General features: G+C 40.5%; 1 protein-coding gene across 8 annotated transcripts in view; it reads left to right on the forward strand.

Moving 5' to 3' along the window:
* Nucleotides 1-19,391, forward strand: part of SMG7 (SMG7 nonsense mediated mRNA decay factor) — a 49,992-nt gene that overhangs the window by 8,887 nt on the left and 21,714 nt on the right. For all 8 annotated transcript variants that reach the window (XM_021525113.3, XM_021525109.3, XM_021525112.3 and 5 more), the window contains 7 exons: nt 10,687-10,718; nt 11,832-11,949; nt 12,968-13,100; nt 15,873-16,044; nt 16,677-16,748; nt 17,703-17,853; nt 18,190-18,325. In XM_021525113.3, the coding sequence (XP_021380788.1) occupies nt 10,687-10,718; nt 11,832-11,949; nt 12,968-13,100; nt 15,873-16,044; nt 16,677-16,748; nt 17,703-17,853; nt 18,190-18,325 (814 nt within the window). The remainder of the gene's footprint in view (nt 1-10,686; nt 10,719-11,831; nt 11,950-12,967; nt 13,101-15,872; nt 16,045-16,676; nt 16,749-17,702; nt 17,854-18,189; nt 18,326-19,391) is intronic.

A 19,391-nucleotide genomic window follows, 5' to 3' on the forward strand; every position in this document is an offset into this window, starting at 1 on the left:
ATAAATAAAGGAGATATTATTTCAGTTTTAAAAAGTTGAAATTTCTATATTGGTCAATGATTGTAAATTATATTATTAAATTATGCAGAGTAATCTTGCAGTAAAGATCAAGAAGGATTTTTATTTGTCTTAATACCATTGATAGGTGTAATGTTGAACATGTATGTGAAATCTTTAACTAGAAAAGAAGTGATAAAATCCTTAATATGCATTGTTGACATGCATCTGAATTATTACAGCAGGCCTTAATTTATGAGCATGTCACACAGATTATGCTAGGGCATGAACGTCTGGCAGGTATTCCACCCAGCTTGAACACACCATGACTATTGAATTTAGAGATTTATTTTGTTTTGAGGTAAATGGTAGGTGGTATGGGGCTTGGGGCAAAGACACCTGTAGGTGAGTGGCTTGCTCTTACTTCAGCTGGACTATTTGTTTTCTGGTTTTGATATCAAGGACTAAAATGATCTTTAATGCTTGAAAGTTCCCAGAAAAATATTTGAGTGTGTTTCTAATGAAGATATCAAGTGCTTGCTGATGCTGCTTGTGCAACTAGAGACTATTTTGGGTTCTTCCATCATAGGTGGCCAGTCAGAAGTCAGCACTAAAAAAAGTGCTATGTCTGCCTGTAACATTATGTTATCTGCTAAGAATTTGGGGATACTCGTTCAAGATCAGTTAAAATTCTGTACTCTTTCATTAAAGATGGTTACAAAAACGTATCTTCTGTCCTGCATAACTGATTGTGTTAATTCCTGAAATATTTCTTTGAGAACTGCTATGCTGGTGCATTAGGTGATGTGGGTCAAAAGTGTTTTGTCTTCAGGAAGGACACATCCAAAAGACATGAAGATCTTTGGGCTTTTAAGGACTTAGGTGCAGGAAATTTTTTGTATAATGGAAAATGCTGTTGAACATATGGATTTCAGATTTTGGTATTAATGCAGCATGATTCAACTCGTTTCCCTGCTTTGTTGTCAAATGCTGAAGCACAGTGCCAAAATTATTCTATTTTTGAACTCCTTTTGGACATACTGGTATACTACACAAAACAAGTGACTGTGAAATTCAGTCTATAGTTGATTGCAAAGTGGAATGCAAGGTCTGCATTGGCTTGTGCAGCCTGAGTAACAGAAATGTTGAGTTTCTAACTGGTAACTATGTAGTCACATGTTGAATCTTTTGATGGTATTGTCTCTTCTTGCTTAATATGCCTCAAAGATTTGGGGAATGTCTTCTCTGAGTGAGGACAGTCACTACACTTCCCCATGTTGCAAAAGTAGCAGTGGATTGAGCAAGGTTGGTGATTTTTGCTGCTGGATTTTGGTAGGAAGGAGCTTGAGTGGGTGAACCCAAGGCACAGCAATTCCTGATGGCAAGACATAATGACATGTGGGAATGGTTTGGCAGAGTGTCTGGGGTGCTGCCTTGGGCTACGGAGGTGACTTGGTAGGACTTTAAAAACAAGCAACTAAATCTTTGTCAGAAATAGCATCAGGGTGATGGAATGGGCTATATAACCTTTTGAGGGCCTTTCTAGGCTTTCAATTTTATTTTCAGGTGGGATGTGTTAATCCATTGCTATGGAGCCTTTTCCTCAGCCTTTGCAGAAGATAATGAGGTCTGGTATGACTGCTGAAAGGGAGACTGCAATCTGGAACACTGCATTCACTTTATTCTTTTCTACAGTTTATGTTTAGTAAAGGTCTGCTAAACCCCCACGTTTTTCCATATGTGATTCATAAAGCAGATACTGATTTGTAGTCAGCTGAACATCATGTGAACTTTTCTGACATAGAACTAGAAAGGACTGTGTCTTTAGGTCTTGAGATTAAAATTTGAAATAATTTATTTTTTTTTAAATAAAAATAGTTAGACCTCACAAGTAGATTTAACCTTGGGAGTTATAAATTTACTCAGATGCTTGCTCTTAACCAATCCATTAGTTTTCAAAACAGGAAAGGAGGTTACTGGTTAACTGGGAGTACCTGGCAGCACTCAGTGGGGCAATGGTGGCAGCAGATCTGTTTGGAGGCAGTTTGGGCCTGCTGGAGCAGAGCTGCACAGGTCAGCTGGACTTGGGCCAAGGAGCTGCATCTCTTCAACCAGGCTGGATTTCCTCCAGACCTCTTGGTGTTTGATAGGCCTCAAAAGCATCAAGCTGCATCTTTCCTGGAGAGGACAGTTCTTGTAGTAGTGTATCCATCTGCTTCCCTTCTTCTGTGCTAATAACATTTGCTAGATCTGAGATGGTTGGATTGGTCATAGGTTTCCCTGAATACAGAACAGAGTAACTTCCCATATTCCAGGAGTACCATGTGTTTTGGTGATGGACTTGGGTATTGTAGCCAACAACCCTTCTGGATGAGCCACTCCTGAACTGAGGAGAACCAACAGCAGGGGACTGCAGGTGAGTCATGTGTTGCTAAACCAGAAATTGTTTGAATACTCTAGCTGGAAAGTGAATTTATCTCAGAACAGCATTGTGTATGTGTTTCTGAGAGAATGGGGAGCAGCTAATGAGACTCCTATAAATGATTGCCAGTGATGTACTGAGTACCCATTTAATTATCATAAATGGAGGATATAATTCTCCCTGACTCGTGTTCAGCCTTCTGCTGTTACTGTGCTTTCAGAGTATGGTTTGCATGTAATTTCAAGATGGAGAATTTAAAATAATTTCTAAGATGCATCTTGCAATGAGGATCATATCCAGATGTAATCAGGATGTGTTTTTGTCAAGGCTTGTGTGTACCATGTGGTGTCCTTTCAAACCTCTTAAGAATGAGAAGGTTTTTAAAACCTGGGTATGTCATGTTTGTGCATAGATGTGTGCTTTGAGTGATATTGATGTGATTGGGAGTTCATAAAACAAATGGGATTGGCAAAAACCAGTTTACAGTTACTGAATGACCACAATATTTAAATATCAATTTTGCTTTAAGGCTTACATTTCAGAAGACCTTGACTATCTGGGCATAGATCTTAGTATCAGAACTTGGAGAGCACTTGTTGAAAACGCTGGACTCCACTGTACCTGTCATAGCTAACTTGCTACAAACACAGTATGAGGCATTACTTGTGCTTTATTTCTGCCACCTCTGGTGGTACCATCTAATGGATTTGCTCTTTATCCATCTGCTGCTTAGCAATGAAGACAGTATCTTGAATTCCCAGTAACTGACTCCTCTTAAGTGATCATTTCCTCTGTGTTGGAGTCATTCCAGCCTTACTGAGCATAAAAGTCAGCATTTGCCTCTATGCAAGGGGCAATTTGAGGCAGAGATTGAGAGGAAGGGCTTCTGTAGGGAACACCTAAAATGGGCAAGAGATCTGAGTTTTATATTCCAAGCTGTTAGTGGAGGTTGGAGGCAGCAGGAAACATATAGAGCTGAAAGTCAGAATTTAGATGCTGCAGTTGTTGCCCTCTTGATGCAAAGTGGAGTGGCCTTTCTAGAGGGAAATGTGTGTCACTGCTCTGGACAGGTGAGAGGGCACATTTTGTCTGCATGGCAAGTATGGCACTGAACTGACTGTAATTTCCTTCCTTTGAACTGGATTCTCTACACTTGTCTGGGAGATCCTGTGCAGCATCCAGGGGCCTGGTATCTGCTGCCTGACCTGATCGAGCTTCTGCAGGGCTGACTTGAAGAGCAGAACTTTCTGAAACTGATTTGATGATACCCATCTGAAGCTGATCTCAGTGCTCAGATATCTGCACTTTCCATAATTCTGGAAATTGTTTTCATTGCAAAAGCTGTTAAAAGAAGAAATGTTCACTTGTTCTAGCATCTGTCGTCTGCAGCTTCCAGCCCCTTAACACAAGTCGTTTTATAAAGCCAAGAACTGTAATGTAAAAAATTACTGCTGGTGTTACTATATGTTTATCACCACTGAGACCTGATAGTGTATGCTCTCATCAGAGTTTGAAAGAGCAAAAAAAGGGTGTGAGAAACGACGCCTTCACTTTTTAAAATTTTAAAAGGTTTATTGAACCACAACAAGGGACTCAATAAGGAAAAAGAGACAATGCTGGGTGCTTAGCTGCAGTCAGAGGCACACTGCCCACACCCATGGCAATCCTTATTTATGCTATTGACAAGCCAAGCCCCTGCTAAGCCAACCCTCCCCACACTCGTGCATGTGTCACCCTTCCAACCCAGCTCTTCCTTCATCTCGCCTCTTGGAGTCTGTGCAGTCCTTCTTGCTTTGACTTTCCCAGTGGTCAGAGATCAACTTTCAATGTTACAAAATTTATGTTAAAAACCCACCAGATCTTAACAGAACTTCTTTTAACCTTATAACATACATTTGACATTTGCAAGAGCCAACATCACACTATACATTTATTACAAGGACATAATTCGGGGGGGTTTTATTGTTGTTCAGAAAATAATTCTGTTGCTTCTCCTTGCTCAGTCTCAAAACCTCGTGGGAATTATCATGACAAGTTCATTTGTAAACCTCTCACTTCCCTCTTAGGGCTGTAGTCCTAAGAACTGGTAAGCCTTCTGTGTGCTTCCCCAAAGTTCCTTATTGTGGGTAGTGAGGGAGCAGAGCTTTGTTTTGGTGTCTGTCTTCCTTTAAGGGAGAGGGGTGTCAATGACTGAGAGGATTGGAGGGCAATCTTGAAGTTTTTGTGCACTTGTACCTTTAAGATTGCCTTAGTTTTGAAAACTCTATTTATCCAAGGAATGGTGTAAAGATTGGAGGAGATAGATGGATTATGTATTTGATCTTAAATGTTTTGCCTTTCACTTATTCTCAGGTCAGCTGCAAAGCTGACATATTGTCAGCCAGTGTGGTAAATGCAGTACTGTATGGATGTGGCAGGATATTCCATAAAAGTATTAGTTTTTACTGTTTGCTATTTACTTTCCTTTTGAAGGTGTTCCTTAATGTGAAAATCTATCAGTGTCTTGGATCACCACACATATTAAATATCCATTTACTATTTCCTGAGCATGCCTTTTTTTGTAGCTAATGAATTCTTATTACTGTTACTAAACCAGAATTTTTCTATACTGAAAATAGTGTTAGGGTTACCTGTGAAGCTACCCTGTCATGTCCTAGAACGTAAACAAAGTAAAGGTGACTGGAGTTTTTGTGCTCTTCTTTGTTGGGCAGCATCCATTTAGAGGATATTTTTATCCCTGCTGTCTTTAATAAAATTCCACATAACTAGTAGGTCAAGATGATGGGTTAAAGAACAGCATAGTCAGTATTTCTAAACAAAATTACTATGGAAACGCAGCTGAGCTTTCCTGAGCTAGTCTTAACATTATATTTATTGCCAGCTGTTCTTGCTTGAATTGGAAAATACAGGTTATTGGGTATATCGTTTTCAGGTTACTCTCCTGGCTTAAATTTTGGAGTTCTATGGAAAAGATCAAGGCACATTGCTGATCCTGAAGGGCTGGACCCCATTTCTGAGGCATTTAGCTCACGTTCTGACTCCAGGTTGTGTAAGGAGAGGGAGAGCGGAGAGCCTGGTGGAGGCAATGGAATGCCAGAAGCCTGAGCAGTGTAGGAGATTTGTATTTCCCTCTCTGTAGATAAATCAGAGAATAAGAACACCTTAAGTTCCCTTAGGAGTGCTTTTACCTTTGGGGCACATCATTTTAAAATCTTGGGACAAAGAAACTGACTTCCATGAAACTGGAGGAAGAAAATGAGTTTGATTGAAGCTGACTGCAAGGATACTTCTACCCTTATCTAAGGAGGAGGATTGTCAGCTCTGATCAAACTTGGAAAGAGTTGCTTTTGGTGGATGTGTTTTGAGGATGATTATTATGACTTGCTTCTAATAGAGGAGAAGGAGGGAAGATGGGATTAAGAAAAATCGTGCTTTGTGTCCCCATTTCTCAACATCCTCCTCAGCTACAGTGAGAACCCAAAAGGAATAGAGCAGGATTCCCTGTGGAAAAGGTTTGTATTCAGGTGATGATTGCTTTAATATCTGCTTGCAGAAGTGTAGGGGTTTTTTACTGGTGATGAAATACTTGTTTCTGTGGCTTTGATCTACAGCTATAATCTGATTAAACTGCAGGTCAAGGAAATTAGCTGTACCCTGGCTTCAGCTGCCTGTAAGAGGAATAATAAGATTTAAACTACTTAGCACGTAAAATTGACAATAAGATGGTTCTGTTAAAGGTGTTTATTGTTGGTGTGTGTTAGCAGTGTCCTTCCAAGGCACATGGAACATATAATTCCATGACCCACAGGCTGAAAATCTCTTGCTTCTTCAGTAAGAGCTGATATCACCCAAACCTGCCAGATCCCAAAGCAATTCTGGAACTTTGTGCAAGCTATGGTCATTTAAATTAGGTGGCAACACTTGAAAGTTTGGAACAATAAGAACTTGTTCAATAGAGGTAAAGCTGTTAAAGTTGTTTAACAGTACATGTCTGATGTACAAGTAAGTACAGTCTGTACACAAATGAATAAGTAAAATCTTTGTTGGATGCTATATACCCCTGCAAAATCCTGATTCCATCCATTTGCCCTTTCAGGAAAAGGTATGTGAGACTGCTAAAGAAAAAAGCCCCACTGAGTATTAAAACCATTATATCTTTGCTGAAGATAACTGTTATTTTGAGGAAAATCTAAAATGACAGGTTGTTGCGTTGAAGTTCCTTCTGGTGTGAGCCTTGCCAAATATTGAAATTATGAAATTAAAATATTAAGTGTATTTGACTTTTAGTATGCTAGTATAGAAAATTTACCTTTTCTACCCAAAATGAATCATTTCCCACATTTATTCTATATATTCTCTGTATTTTTCTGTTTCCTTTCAGAAGAGTAAAAGCTTTCTAGCAGTGCCCTTGATGAGTCTTGAGATCAGCCACCTCCTCTAAGGCACATTAGGGTGCAGATGCTTTTCATTATGATACATTTTTTTCACACACCTCCAGGAAGGAGAACCGCAGGAATATGAATTTCTGCTTGGAGTGAAACTCCTGACCACTTAGTGTTTTTTAGTTTTTAGTAATGTGATTGGATTCTGATGGCTTTTTTAAGCCCAGCTGCCTGGATTCATTGCCCATTTTAGTCATGTAAATCCTCAATTCCTTATCAGGGGTTGTGTTACTGTGATTTGATGAGGGAACTGATACAGCTGCTGATGCTTAAGGCTGTCAGGGGAAAACCGGGTGGAGTTCCCCTTCAGGAAGGGTGAAAGCAGTGTTGTGTTCCTGTTGGCTTTGTGAGGTCTGGGGTTTTCCATGTTTGCTGTAGAATTTGTCATGCCACAGCAGATCATGCCTGGCAGATCCTCACTGTGAAAGTGAGAGAGGTGTGGTGTAAGTGAGGCTTGACTTCCAGAAATAGAGGATGTTAGCTGAGGAACACAAAACTGCTGATTTTAGAAGTTGGGCTTAATTTCATTGGCTTATCTGTGCTTGATAATGGAGCTTGTTAGCAGACCCCTGCTTGTGTAGAATGGATATGGCCCTATTAGAGATGCAGGGTGGTGCATGCAGAACTGAAAATTTGTGATTGATTGCTTTGAATTATAGCAGAACTGTAGACAGATATTGGAACAGAAATGAGTTCTTTTGGGGACAATGGTAAAATAGATCCATTTGTTCAGTGATATGCAAATAGAGTTGAAAGTCAGATGGCAACAAGAGGAAAACTTGAATAGAATAGTTAACCAAAGAGGCTGTATGATCTTTTCTTACACGATTTTAACATCAAATTAAGCAAACTTACTCTAGTGTTAAAGCCTAGGTGCGACTGCATGATCTTTTGATGTATCTTTCAGTGTGATGGGGTAAACACTTTGAAATATATATGGGAGAGACATTCCAATATTTTCAGGATTTTCTTTCTGTACTGCTTACCAGCTTAAGGGAAACAACTTGTTTTCTTATTCTGCTTTGGGAAAACTTGGAAGAGGGAAAATGAAATGTGTAAACATGTCTTTCTTGTCTTCCTTTACTAAGTCCAGTGATTCATTCCAGATTAAATGTAGCCTCTGAGTTCCAGCAAAACAGATATATACATACTCTCAGGTTCGTAAGAGAAGAAAGGTTTATTTTTTCTTCTGTGGAGACTTAAATTTTTATTTATCTTATACCTTTAGAACCTCGAGAGACAATCCTAACTACTGTTTTTTTAGTTTTGAAGCTGCTATTTGAAACAAATTGTTCCTAGGTGGAAATGAGAATCAGCATACTAATGTTAGGTTGACTCTCCTAATTTATTTGGCATCTAGAAAGCATTGAAATAATTTCTATACATTTTATTAAAAATTACAGTGACAACCTCTTCAGTATTGTTTGTTGCAATTTTATAAATTATACAAGGCAGTCTGTGTTATGGTCAGTGAAACGATTGGTGCTTAAGTCTCTTGTTCTGTGAGACCATGAGTCTTCTCTTCCACAATAAAGTGTTTTTAAATAAGTCTTTTTGGTAGAAGCTCGGATCTAGCCATATGATTAAATCTGCATTTACAGAGAGTCTGTCAGCAGTTGCACTGATGTAAAGGCTGAGGCTCTCTTCACCAGAATTCCCTAGGCAGCAGTAGGGCAAGCTTCTGGGGGGAAAAAAGTGCTTTTACATTTCCCCTTTTAAAGATTATACTTATTGGAAGGTAGTTCTGCAGAAGTAATTTCCAGAGGAGCAGTTCTTGCCTTTTAAAGGGCAGAGCCTTTGTGCCTGGAAGAGAATTCTGGGCTCGTGTCTGTGGGTGCAGTCCTGTGTGTCCTGCTGGGGCTGAGCCTCTTGGCATTTGTGGCTTTGGCAGCACAGATTGTGTTCTCAGCTCAGGGGAGACTTCACAGCACTGGAGGATGTTTGAAGCGTGAGCCAGACTGTAGGAACTTGGCTGGCTGTTCAGAAAAGCGAGATTCCAGCACCTGAGCAAGTCAGCTTTTCCTTGGGAGCAGTGGCATCGCTGGCTGCCAAGTCCCAGCACCACAGCCCTGGCTCAGCTCTGTTCCTGAGCAGACTTGCAGGTCAGCAGTGCAGGGGCTGCTGCAGCACAGCCTGCACAGGAGATTGCTGTCCCTCCTTGTCTCTTGGCTCCCTGGGGGCAGCATCTGCTCATTCCCATCCTGCTGGCTGCAGCCACACACAGCCATCATTTAGGTGCCTCTTGTTACCTCTGTGTGAATGAGGAAGAACTGTTTCTTGGGCTTTCAGCTTTCTCCTGATACAGTAGCTAAAATGTACATTGCTTGTCTTTATATCTTCTTTCAGTGTTCCCTGCTTTTAGGAGTTAAAAAAAGCACATTAACACCTTTTTGACATAAATAAGCTGAAAGAAGTTGTCTTAAAGGCATTAAATTTGGATCAGGGGAGGAATGTACGGGTTCACTTCTCATATCAGTTAAGATGTTCTTGACTTTTGTTCTTGACAGTTAAAGCTCTTGGGGCATCCCATTACTTCTTGGAAGAGGTGGCTATGGTGAGCTGTTATAGATAATGCATTTAATAAACAGAAATTTTGCAAAGGGACTTACCAATTTACATGTTCTTAATATATAACCTCTTCTGACACCTTTTTAATTCTCATGTGGATCTCAAAGCCTTCCCTGTAATTTGTGGCCAGTAGGTAGATCCCAGAACAAACTGATAAACTGTTCACGGTCACCACAACTTCACATTGGTGAGAGAATGTAAATGCTGATTTCTACAGCCCCTTTAGGGATTAGGTGGTGCTTTCTCCTGGCTCTCCATTCTTTTCCAAGCTGGCACCTGACATTCATGTTAGGCACAGTGTGTCTTCGAACTGTGTTTGTTTTTAGGTTTTTTCTGAGGCAGGTGAAGGGAGCATTTCATATGCTGGGAGGATTCCATGTCCAGTGTGGAAAGCTTGCACTCTCCAAATCTACTTCACCACCTGAGTGCATCAGGAGCAGAGGGACATGTCTCATCCAAACCCAGCCCTGGGTTAATTGTGTCCATCAGATAGGCCAGCAGGGTGCTCCTTGAAGCTTTACATACTGCTGACACAGTGCTTAACTGTAGCACCTCCATTGCCTGCTTCAGCCAGACACTGACCGTTCAGAAATATTTATTTATTGAGGACTGCCCCAGTGTTCGTCTTTTTGGGAAGCTGTTGGGGTTTGCAGAGGATGCTCAGTGCAGGAACTGTAGGTAGTCACCTGTAGTTGCCATTCTTTCTGTGTGTGTTGTGTTTTTTTTTTTTTTTCCCTTGGAAACCTGATCAAAGCATTACTTTAGGGATGCAGTTCAAGGATGAGAGGTAATTGGGGAAGCCATAGTCTTATCCCTTCTCCTACAAAAACTTGTGCAGTATGGGGCACAGAAGGGCTGTACTGAGGTGCTGACAGACACTGATGAGAGTTTGTTTCTCTGACTCCATTGGCTCCTACTTTCCACTTGTGACAACTTAGAGTTGATATTAAGTTCCCAGGCAATTATCACTACTGTTGGCAGGACACTGCTGCCACATAAAGCTTAAAATACAAACCATAATGTAAGCATTATTGGTTTTTATTTGTTCAGGAAGAGGCATAAGCAGGGAAAAGTGAACAATTGACTATTGTTATGAACTAAAAGCAGTCACTAAAAACAGTAGCTCAAATCCTGCATGGGGTGAATTAGAGCAGAGTGAATTGTAAGCAGATTCACCATTGCATGAATGTACTTTGGCATAGTTTAGTTACTTTGATCTTTCTGTTTCTAATTTATTGTCATATTGCTTTCTTACAGGCAGGCAGAAGTCCTGAAGGCTGACATGACAGGTAATTGCCTTTATTATACAGTTGATCTAGCTTATTAATAATATTTGATTCCTGATTTTATTTTCCTTTTGTGTATTATTCCTAAGAATTTTCTGTAAAGTTAAAGGCTTGTCCTCTGTATATAAATATATAAATAGTATTATAACAACTGTGTCCCTTTTGCCTGTACCTAACAAATATTTTTGAAGTTGACTTTGGATGTTCTAGACATTTGGATATGAAGGTCATGTCTCTGCTCTCTGAGACTCCTGCCCAGACTAGCACAGGAGCTGCTGTACTTGGGATTAGCCAGGATTTGGGTGGTTTTAAGGAACCTGGCTGAGGAAATGCTGATCTGAGCACTACCATGTGTTGTGACGTGCAGCCCTAGATGCAGTGAAATGCTGTGAGCTGTGATTTAAGCTATATATATTAATGGAAAATCAAATGGTTTATATTAATGAATCAGCTCTGCAGTAAAAGTAGCTTCCCTCATGAACCTTTGCTCAGCTGTGCTTTCCACCTGGGTGCAATGAAAGTAGCGGGCTGGTGTAATCCCCATAGGACTATTAAAGCACCTGGATCCACCTAACCCAACGGGAGTGGCCCCATCATCAGCATCAGGATGGTTTCCCTGGGGTGAGGCCCATCCCTTGTGCTCCTTCAGCCCCAGCCCAGGTGGTTGTAGAAGCCATGGGAAGTTGGACTCTGTAACTCAATAGCAGGGAGTGGTGTTTGCACTCACCCTCTGGGATGGAGAGCAGATGACTACTGAAGATTAGGAGATGGCAGGCATGCAGCAGTACTTGCCCACAGTGGTAAGAAATTCTGCTGTTTAAGAACTTATGGAGAACCACGTCTTCCTACCTGTTTTGTTTTTTAAGTTGCCAGCTGCTAACTTTGTTCAAATCTAGTTCTGGTGTTGTAGAAGACTCATCAGTTAAGCAGTGAGCACTCAGTCCTCAACCCCTCTGTAGTTCTTGTATTTCACTATTGTGAGGAAACTGATATAAGCAGGTGTTTGGTGGTGTGTATCTTACACTGAGCTCTATTCTTTCATTTGGTAGATGAGTGAAAAATCAGATCAACTCCATAAATTTGTGTCTTTGTTTGTCTTTCTTTCTTGTTTCTCAGATTCAAAGCTGGGTCCAGCAGAAGTCTGGACATCCAGACAGGCTCTACAGGACTTATATCAAAAAATGCTAGTGACTGATTTGGAATACGCTTTAGATAAAAAAGTGGAGCAGGACCTGTAAGTAATTCATTGAATTTGTGTGTATGTATGTGATCTGGGCTGGGGAGCAGGAAACCCTGAGTCTTCCAGAAAAGCAATTGTGTCCTATGGAATGGTTGTCTTATTTCCTTTAAAATGAGAGCTGTGCTGTGGGTGAAACATGAGAATGCACTGCAGAGCTGATAGAGAACATTCAGTAGGTTAGTGTTTTACCTCTGACAGTTCAGAGGCAGCCGTGTCATGCAGGACTGAGTTTTGGAGAGCCAGATGGAGGTGGAGAAGCTAAAGAGCACCAGTCTGCTCTGCTCTCAGGGCAGGGCTGAAGTCTGCGTTTTCCTGAAGGGAGGAAATTTGCCTGATGTAATCACCTGGAGCTTTGAGCAAGGTCTAACAGGAGATGAATAGCTGCTGAAGGACCAGTGTTTTAAGCCCTGTGAGGTAGAGCTGGGCAGAGGGAGGAATAATCAGGGTTGCTTATGGAGTTAATTAAATGAGGTGCTCATGACGCCTTACAAATCGGGGGAAGATGCAGCTGGGTTTTCTCCATGCCCTGAATCCATTCCCTGTTATTTAAGGTGCATGCTTGGGTTGTAATAAGTTTAGTTAACAGAAGCATATGGTTCTTTCAGCATTGAGGGAAACCAGATGAGTAGGCTGGCTGAGTTCTCCTCTCCATGCTTCCAGTTGCTGAATGATTTTTAACCCTCATTTCTGTACCCCAGATCTTATTTTTGGAGAGATTTCTATGCTGCTTAAAATAGAACAATTGCAAGCAAACATTAATGATGTTAGCATTAGCCATATACATATATATATACATATATGTTAGCTATATATATGAGGATCTGTTTCCCTAAATATAAGAGGTGAGAAAAGGTGATTATTCCATATTTGACATTTGTTCTCTGAATGTTGCCTGAATTTGAATATTCTTCATGTCTGATGCTATGTAATTAAACAGTTCTTTCCTGTTATTTATGCCATATGCATAAGACACTTCCAAATTAAAAAGAATAAATGCTTCTTTTATTTTCAGTTGGAATCATGCCTTTAAAAATCAGATCACAACACTCCAGGGTCAGGCGAAAAACAGAGCAAATCCGAATCGGAGCGAAGTTCAGGCGAACCTTTCTCTGTTTTTAGAGGCAGCTAGTGGCTTCTACACACAGGTGAGTTGCACAAAGTAGGGGATGGGTAAAGGATCAGTTTTAGGTGGCTAGAATCTGTTCTTTGCCCTTAGCTTAGGAAACTGTTGCTGTATTGGATTGAGCAGTGCACCTTGCTAACAGTGGTGCTCTCAGCAGGAGATGTCTGCTGAGAGACAGACATCTGGTGATGGGCTTTATTTTGATCACTCTTGAGCTGAAACTTCTGTGCATCTGGTAGTTATTTTGGTGCAGTTTAGGTTCCTTTTTATTAGAATCTGCTTTAATGCCTAAACCCCACTGTTTTGGGTAAGATCAGGGTGCATTTTGACTGTGCTCTGCTGTGCCTGCTCAGAGCAATCATAAAGCAGCAGGAAAGGGTAGAATGATACTTCTTTGCACTGTCTCTTGCCTTCTCACTGTGCATCTGTTGCCTTCTTGAACTACCGCCTGTGTGAATCCTCTTAACTATTAAAGGTGTAGCCTTCACTGGCTCTCCAGTCCCTCTTAAAGCCATTTACTCTGTCTCTGCAGTGAGCTGTGGGTGAATTTTGTCTTTTAATTGTAACATCTTACAGAAATGATGACGCAAAAAAACCCCTCAAGCCCAGCAAATGAGTTAGTTGACGTACTCTTAGTACTTTTTTTGTGCTCTTTCTCTAAAAGTTCCCATTTGGCTTCTCATTCCTATGTATGTGTTTGTGGGCCATTGCCTTCATTCCTTTTCATTTGCTGTATAGTGAAGGATAAGCAAGGATAATCAGTTTGGTCTTGGATTAAGTTCCTCAGGAATAGAAATATGTGCAGCAAACACAGATGCACAGGATGTGTGTGATAGCCTGATGTTTTGTTCTTTTCCCCTTCCTTGTGACTCCTAACAACACTTATGATGAGCATTGAGGTGTAAGTCTATTTTAACAATTAGAACAATTAGTTCACTTCTAAGAACTTTTCTTCCCCTAAAGCAAACCTATATTGTTGAGTGCTCTTGGACCAAGCATCTTTTGCAAGGTTTTCAGTTAATTGCCAAAGGAGTGTGATTCCTATTAATATACTCATTTCTTACTGACATATTTTTGCCTATAATCTCTCCTATGTTAGATTTCATTAGATTTAAATTATGGAGAATAAGAGTCAGTGTATGATGATGGCCTTAGTAAAGATAACTTGCCTTTCATTCCTTTTTCCCCCTCATTTGGTGTCTGTTTCAACAACATGGTGGTTGCTGAATCTCCTCTGTGTTCAGAGTAAACTTTGTCATGGCTAATTTACACTGTCTTCAGCTTACAGCACGCACAGTAGGTCATTCATACGGTATCATTTCCTAGATGGATTCCAGACATCTGCAATGCCAACCCCAGAGTAGCCTGTGGCTTCCCCTTTTTCCCTTTCAGCATTGTTTCTTTGTAAAGCTGCTTGTGGAAGTAGCCACAGTTTCACAGGCTGTCATGGTTGCCAAGGGTGTTCTACCTCTACACTGTTTGTCTTGCAAAAGCCTTGTTCTTTCCTGCAGTGGATCAGGGAATTTTACTCTTTCTGAGTTTGACACTACAGACTGGGTCATCTTTCTCTGTTTGCTGTGATGTTAGTTACATTTAGAGTCTAAAGCCTTGGCTCAGCTAAGGTACCTGTTCTCCAGCTGTGAGTCCTCCACAAGTGGCATCTTTGAACAAAAGAATGAATTTTATTAATTTAGCATCTTTGAAGATGTCAAGATGCTCTCTTTTATCCAGCTTTCATTTGTGAGATCCATTTGTTTGATGATTTTTTGTTTACTGTCTAAAGACAGAGCCAAAGGGGTGTGAGGTGTAACACAAACCTCTTTCTGCAGCAAGCAATAGCATCATGTCACATCTTGCTGACAGAATATGTGTCGTTGTCAGGCATTGGCTTTCTCTGTGCCTTTGTCTGGAAGTGCAACCCTCCTGCAGGTCTGTTTTATTTGGAGGCTGAGCATGTTCCCAGCTGGGAGAAAGTCTGTCACTTCTTACCTGAATTTTTTACCCTAGAACCAAGTCCAACAAACACTCTTCACGCTCTGGTTGCTGTTACTTTAGAGAGTATTTGCTGGAGTCCATTAGGAAAAGCTTCAAAAGCACTAATGAGAATGGCAGAGTTGAGGCGTCTTTCAATCAGCTTTTGAAATATTTGATCAAGTAGCTGATGCCTTGTTTCTTGAAAGAGTCTGTGTTGGCTTAGCATAAATATTTGCTGACATCTCAGATACTGAACTGTTAGTATTGCCTTGTGTTGCATACAAACTTGGTTATGTTCCAGCTTCTTTCTAAATTATAAGTTGGGATAGTGCAGTTTCTTATGTTGGAACCAGCTGGTTTGAAGGATGAGAGATGTTCCTTTCTAATATTTTTGGAGATTAGTGTCACTTGAAGGTATAAAACCCAGTGTTCTTCTTGAGTGTCCTACTGAAGAAACCAAAAAGACAAAGCAAAAGCATAAACCCCAACTATACCTGTAGACCTCCCATAGTGAGTCTCCACTGATAAATCATTGGTGATTTAAATACATGAGGATTGAGTTACTTACTGGTTTGGGATGAAGAGCTCTTTCTTACTGGGCAGATGAACACAGTGGACAAAATGGAACTCAATGAATTCCATATGGAGAATGTATTTTCAAGTCTCACTTTCAGTAACTTGAGCTTGTTCACCTCAAATATGTTTGGCTCATCTGTGGCGAGCACACACCTCTGAGAGGCACTCTGTTCGTTTTGTGACTTGTTTTGCTGCCTTTCCAATGCCTGTCTGGAGCTGCTACTGACCCAGGCCATTTTTGCAGTTACTACAGGAATTGTGCACAGTTTTTAATGTAGACCTGCCGTGCCGTGTGAAGTCTTCCCAGCTGGGGATCATTAGCAATAAACAGACGCACACCAGCGCCATTGTGAAGCCACAGTCCAGCTCCTGCTCCTACATCTGCCAGCACTGCCTTGTCCACCTGGGAGATATTGGTGAGTTTCAGAAGGAAGGGGCTGGGACATGGAGTTCTGTTCGTGTTCAGCTTCTGGAGAGGGATCTGCATGTATCACAGTTGGAGTAAGTGTGCTCTGCTTTAGTGGCTCGTTGCTGATTGTGCCTGTGGTCCTTGCAGCAGGCTGCCATACTTCTCCATTCCAGAGCACTAATATCTTATATACAAGGGCACCAGTTAGGAATCTAGTCTTTCATAAATGAGGTTTCTTTTTAAGATTAAGTTCAACAGGATTATTTCTTTCTTGATTTGAGTAAATCTTTGTGTTGCAGAAAGTTCTCTTTTCACAGGAATCCACAGTTGCTTTTTGAGCAATATAAAAATAGATCTAGTTGGTGATTGTGCAAAGAGGGATGAAAAAAGTCTTTAGGTCTCTGTATGTCGTGTTCTTGGCACTGTGGTCCATAAGACAGTCTTAGGTCTGAGGCAAAACAGCCACATCAGAATTGAAAGTGTCATATCTTTGTGCTGTTTTGTGTAATTTCACATTCTTCTGATGCTTATTTCTGAAATACTAGTGAAATGCTCTTCAGGTAAATTGCATTTTATGAAAATAATTGCAGGGGACTGGAATTTTGTGCCTCAACTTGGGTGTTTTTGTTGTTTTCTTAGCTCGCTATAGGAATCAGACCAGCCAGGCCGAGTCTTACTATAGACATGCAGCTCAGCTTGTCCCTTCTAATGGTGAGTCTGGGATACCTTTTCAATTCATAATTCCAAAGGAAGATTTGGGGTATTGTTTTCTTCTGTGGCAGTTGAAAACATGGGCTTTTATATAAATATCCCTCTCTAGATTGTCCGCAACTATACAACAAAGCCTCACGTGTCAGTAAATCATTTAGATAATGGTTATTTGCATGATCTGTGCTGCTTCCTTTTGTGCAGGTTTAGAAAAAAGGAAGGTAATACACAGCTTTACTCCAAGGCTTCACTACTGTTACATTCATACATTATGAAGTACTATTAATGAAAATTTGTGTTATACTAGCATTGTTTTTTTTTTCTTTTATTGTTTATTCCCATGCCAATTTATAGTTTCTGATGGGAGTTAATGAACTCTGTAGGAAACTAGCTTTTTAGCTATTGTCTTCCAGTGGCCCAAAATGTAGGGATAGTGATTGGAGGATAAGTCACTTTTGAGCAAGGCTGCTGAAACCAGTAATTCAATTTTTTAGCCAGTTGCATTCTAACTAAACAAAACCAAAACTCAAACCCCTGAAACAAAGAAGCAGACAAAATGAGACACCCCCCCATGCCCACTCCTTCTCCATCCAAAGTAAATAAAAAAAGGCAACCAAAAACCCCAACCAAACAAAAACAAACAAAAAGACCAAAACCCAAAACAAAAACCAAACCAACAACAACAACAAAAAAAGCAACACAAGCAAACAAACAAAACCCACAAAAAGACCCCAAACAGCTGATGTACCACACATTTAGAAGTTTAAAAGTTTTTTCACTGAAATGGTACAGATCTGAGGCTGGGGTGGAAGAGTCAGCAGATGCATCTGAGCCACTTCAGTCTGTCAAAGAATTGAGGGCTTTATGCTCCCTTTCCAAGTGACCACATGTACTCTGAAATCTAGCATGTTTGCCCCCAGGACAACTTGTTGGACAGCTTGCCTTTTTCTCCCTTAGGTCAGCCTTATAATCAGTTGGCTATCCTAGCTTCCTCCAAAGGAGACCACTTGACCACAATTTTCTACTACTGCAGAAGCATTGCTGTGAAGTTTCCTTTCCCAGCTGCCTCCACTAATCTACAAAAAGCACTTTCTAAAGCACTGGAAAGGTGAGACTAAGTAAATTATTGCCACTCAGGTAAGTTGGAAGATATTTCTTCTAAAAGTACCTGCCTTGCTAGAAGTTATTCATATTTGGCAGTAGAAACAGAAATCCCTCAACCCTTGTCCAGTCAAAGCATCTTCACAAGTGTATTGAACATTGAACAAAGAATAGTTTGTGATGCTCCTGACTGTGATCAGTGAATGCAGAAAATAAGCATATTGCCAACACAAAAAGTAGCTTTGCAGGACATTCCTCCTTCATGTTGGAGTAATTCTGTAGTGTTATGTGCAGCTGTGTGTAATTCCAAAGACTGAATCAGGTATTTCTATTCTAAATGCAGTCGTGATGAGGTGAAGACTCGATGGAGCGTGTCTGACTTCATCAAGGCATTTATTAAATTTCATGGCCATGTGTACCTGAGTAAGAGCTTGGAGAAGCTGAGCCCTCTTCGAGAAAAGCTGGAAGAACAGTTCAAGGTTAGTTCTAAAAACATATTAATTAGTATATTGAGGAGAATATTTTTAGCAGCTGAGTTCACAAATTACAGTCCAGTAATAATTCTTTCACGTGATAAAATATAGGAAGCACAAGTAGCCAGTTAGGGGAGGTTTGCATTGCTAACTTGGGATAGTTTTAGTAATTTCTGCCAAGATTGTGGATTTTTCCCATTTGACACATGGTCCGTTGTTGGTGGAGATACAGGAGAAATCAGTGACCACTGTTGATTCTCTGCTCTTTAACCTGAATAATTCTTGGATACCTGTGAAAAGGACATGATTAATCTATGAAGTCTTGGCTTGGTGGCCTGAAGAATTTAGCGAGCTTCATTTTTTGGGTGGCTTTCATTCACTCCCAGTGGTTATTAGGACTGCTTTTAATCTGCCTTGGAAAACTTGCCTCTCCTGTTAACAGTTTGCCCTTGAAAAGTGTCCCATACAACCTTACTTACACGTTTTCCATGGAAAATCCAGGAGTCCTATTGATTACATACCCAGCTCATTATGTTGGACAGTACAGCCAAGATCAAAACAAAAGAGTTTTGTAAGGTATTTATGCAAAGTAGTGCAGTTTCAGATAGGACATCGTGTTAATTGGTAAATGCCTTTTGGTAACTGTTCTGCTTCAGCTTCCTAATTTGTGGAAAAGCACTAGAGAGGATGGGTGTGTTCAGCTCTAGAGTTCTATCCCCGTGGATTCGAGGGGGAGATGCAGCATTCAGCAGAGCAGTGGATGCCTTTCAAAAATAGGGAAGGGGAATATGGTCTGAGCAGTATAAAATCACAAACGTTCTTTACAGTCATTTTACACATTTTTGTCTTGAATTGTGCTGCTACACCTAGGTTCACACTGTCTTTAAAATAAATTTTAAAATCCACAGCATTTCCTATGAATTGGCTGCTCCAGCCCTGGCAGTTTATGTTGTTTCAGAGAGCTTTTAATCAATAATGATGAATATTGCTCAGGCATGTAGAACAGTATTTTCTGGACTGTTCCAGAGTGTTAAAACAGCTAATTGAGCCTTGTTTTGTTGCTTAGATTACC

Source organism: Lonchura striata, chromosome 8 (genome assembly GCF_050655825.1).
Source record: "Lonchura striata isolate lonStrDom1 chromosome 8, ASM5065582v1, whole genome shotgun sequence".
In the NCBI taxonomy this organism is placed as follows: Eukaryota; Metazoa; Chordata; class Aves; order Passeriformes; family Estrildidae; genus Lonchura; species Lonchura striata.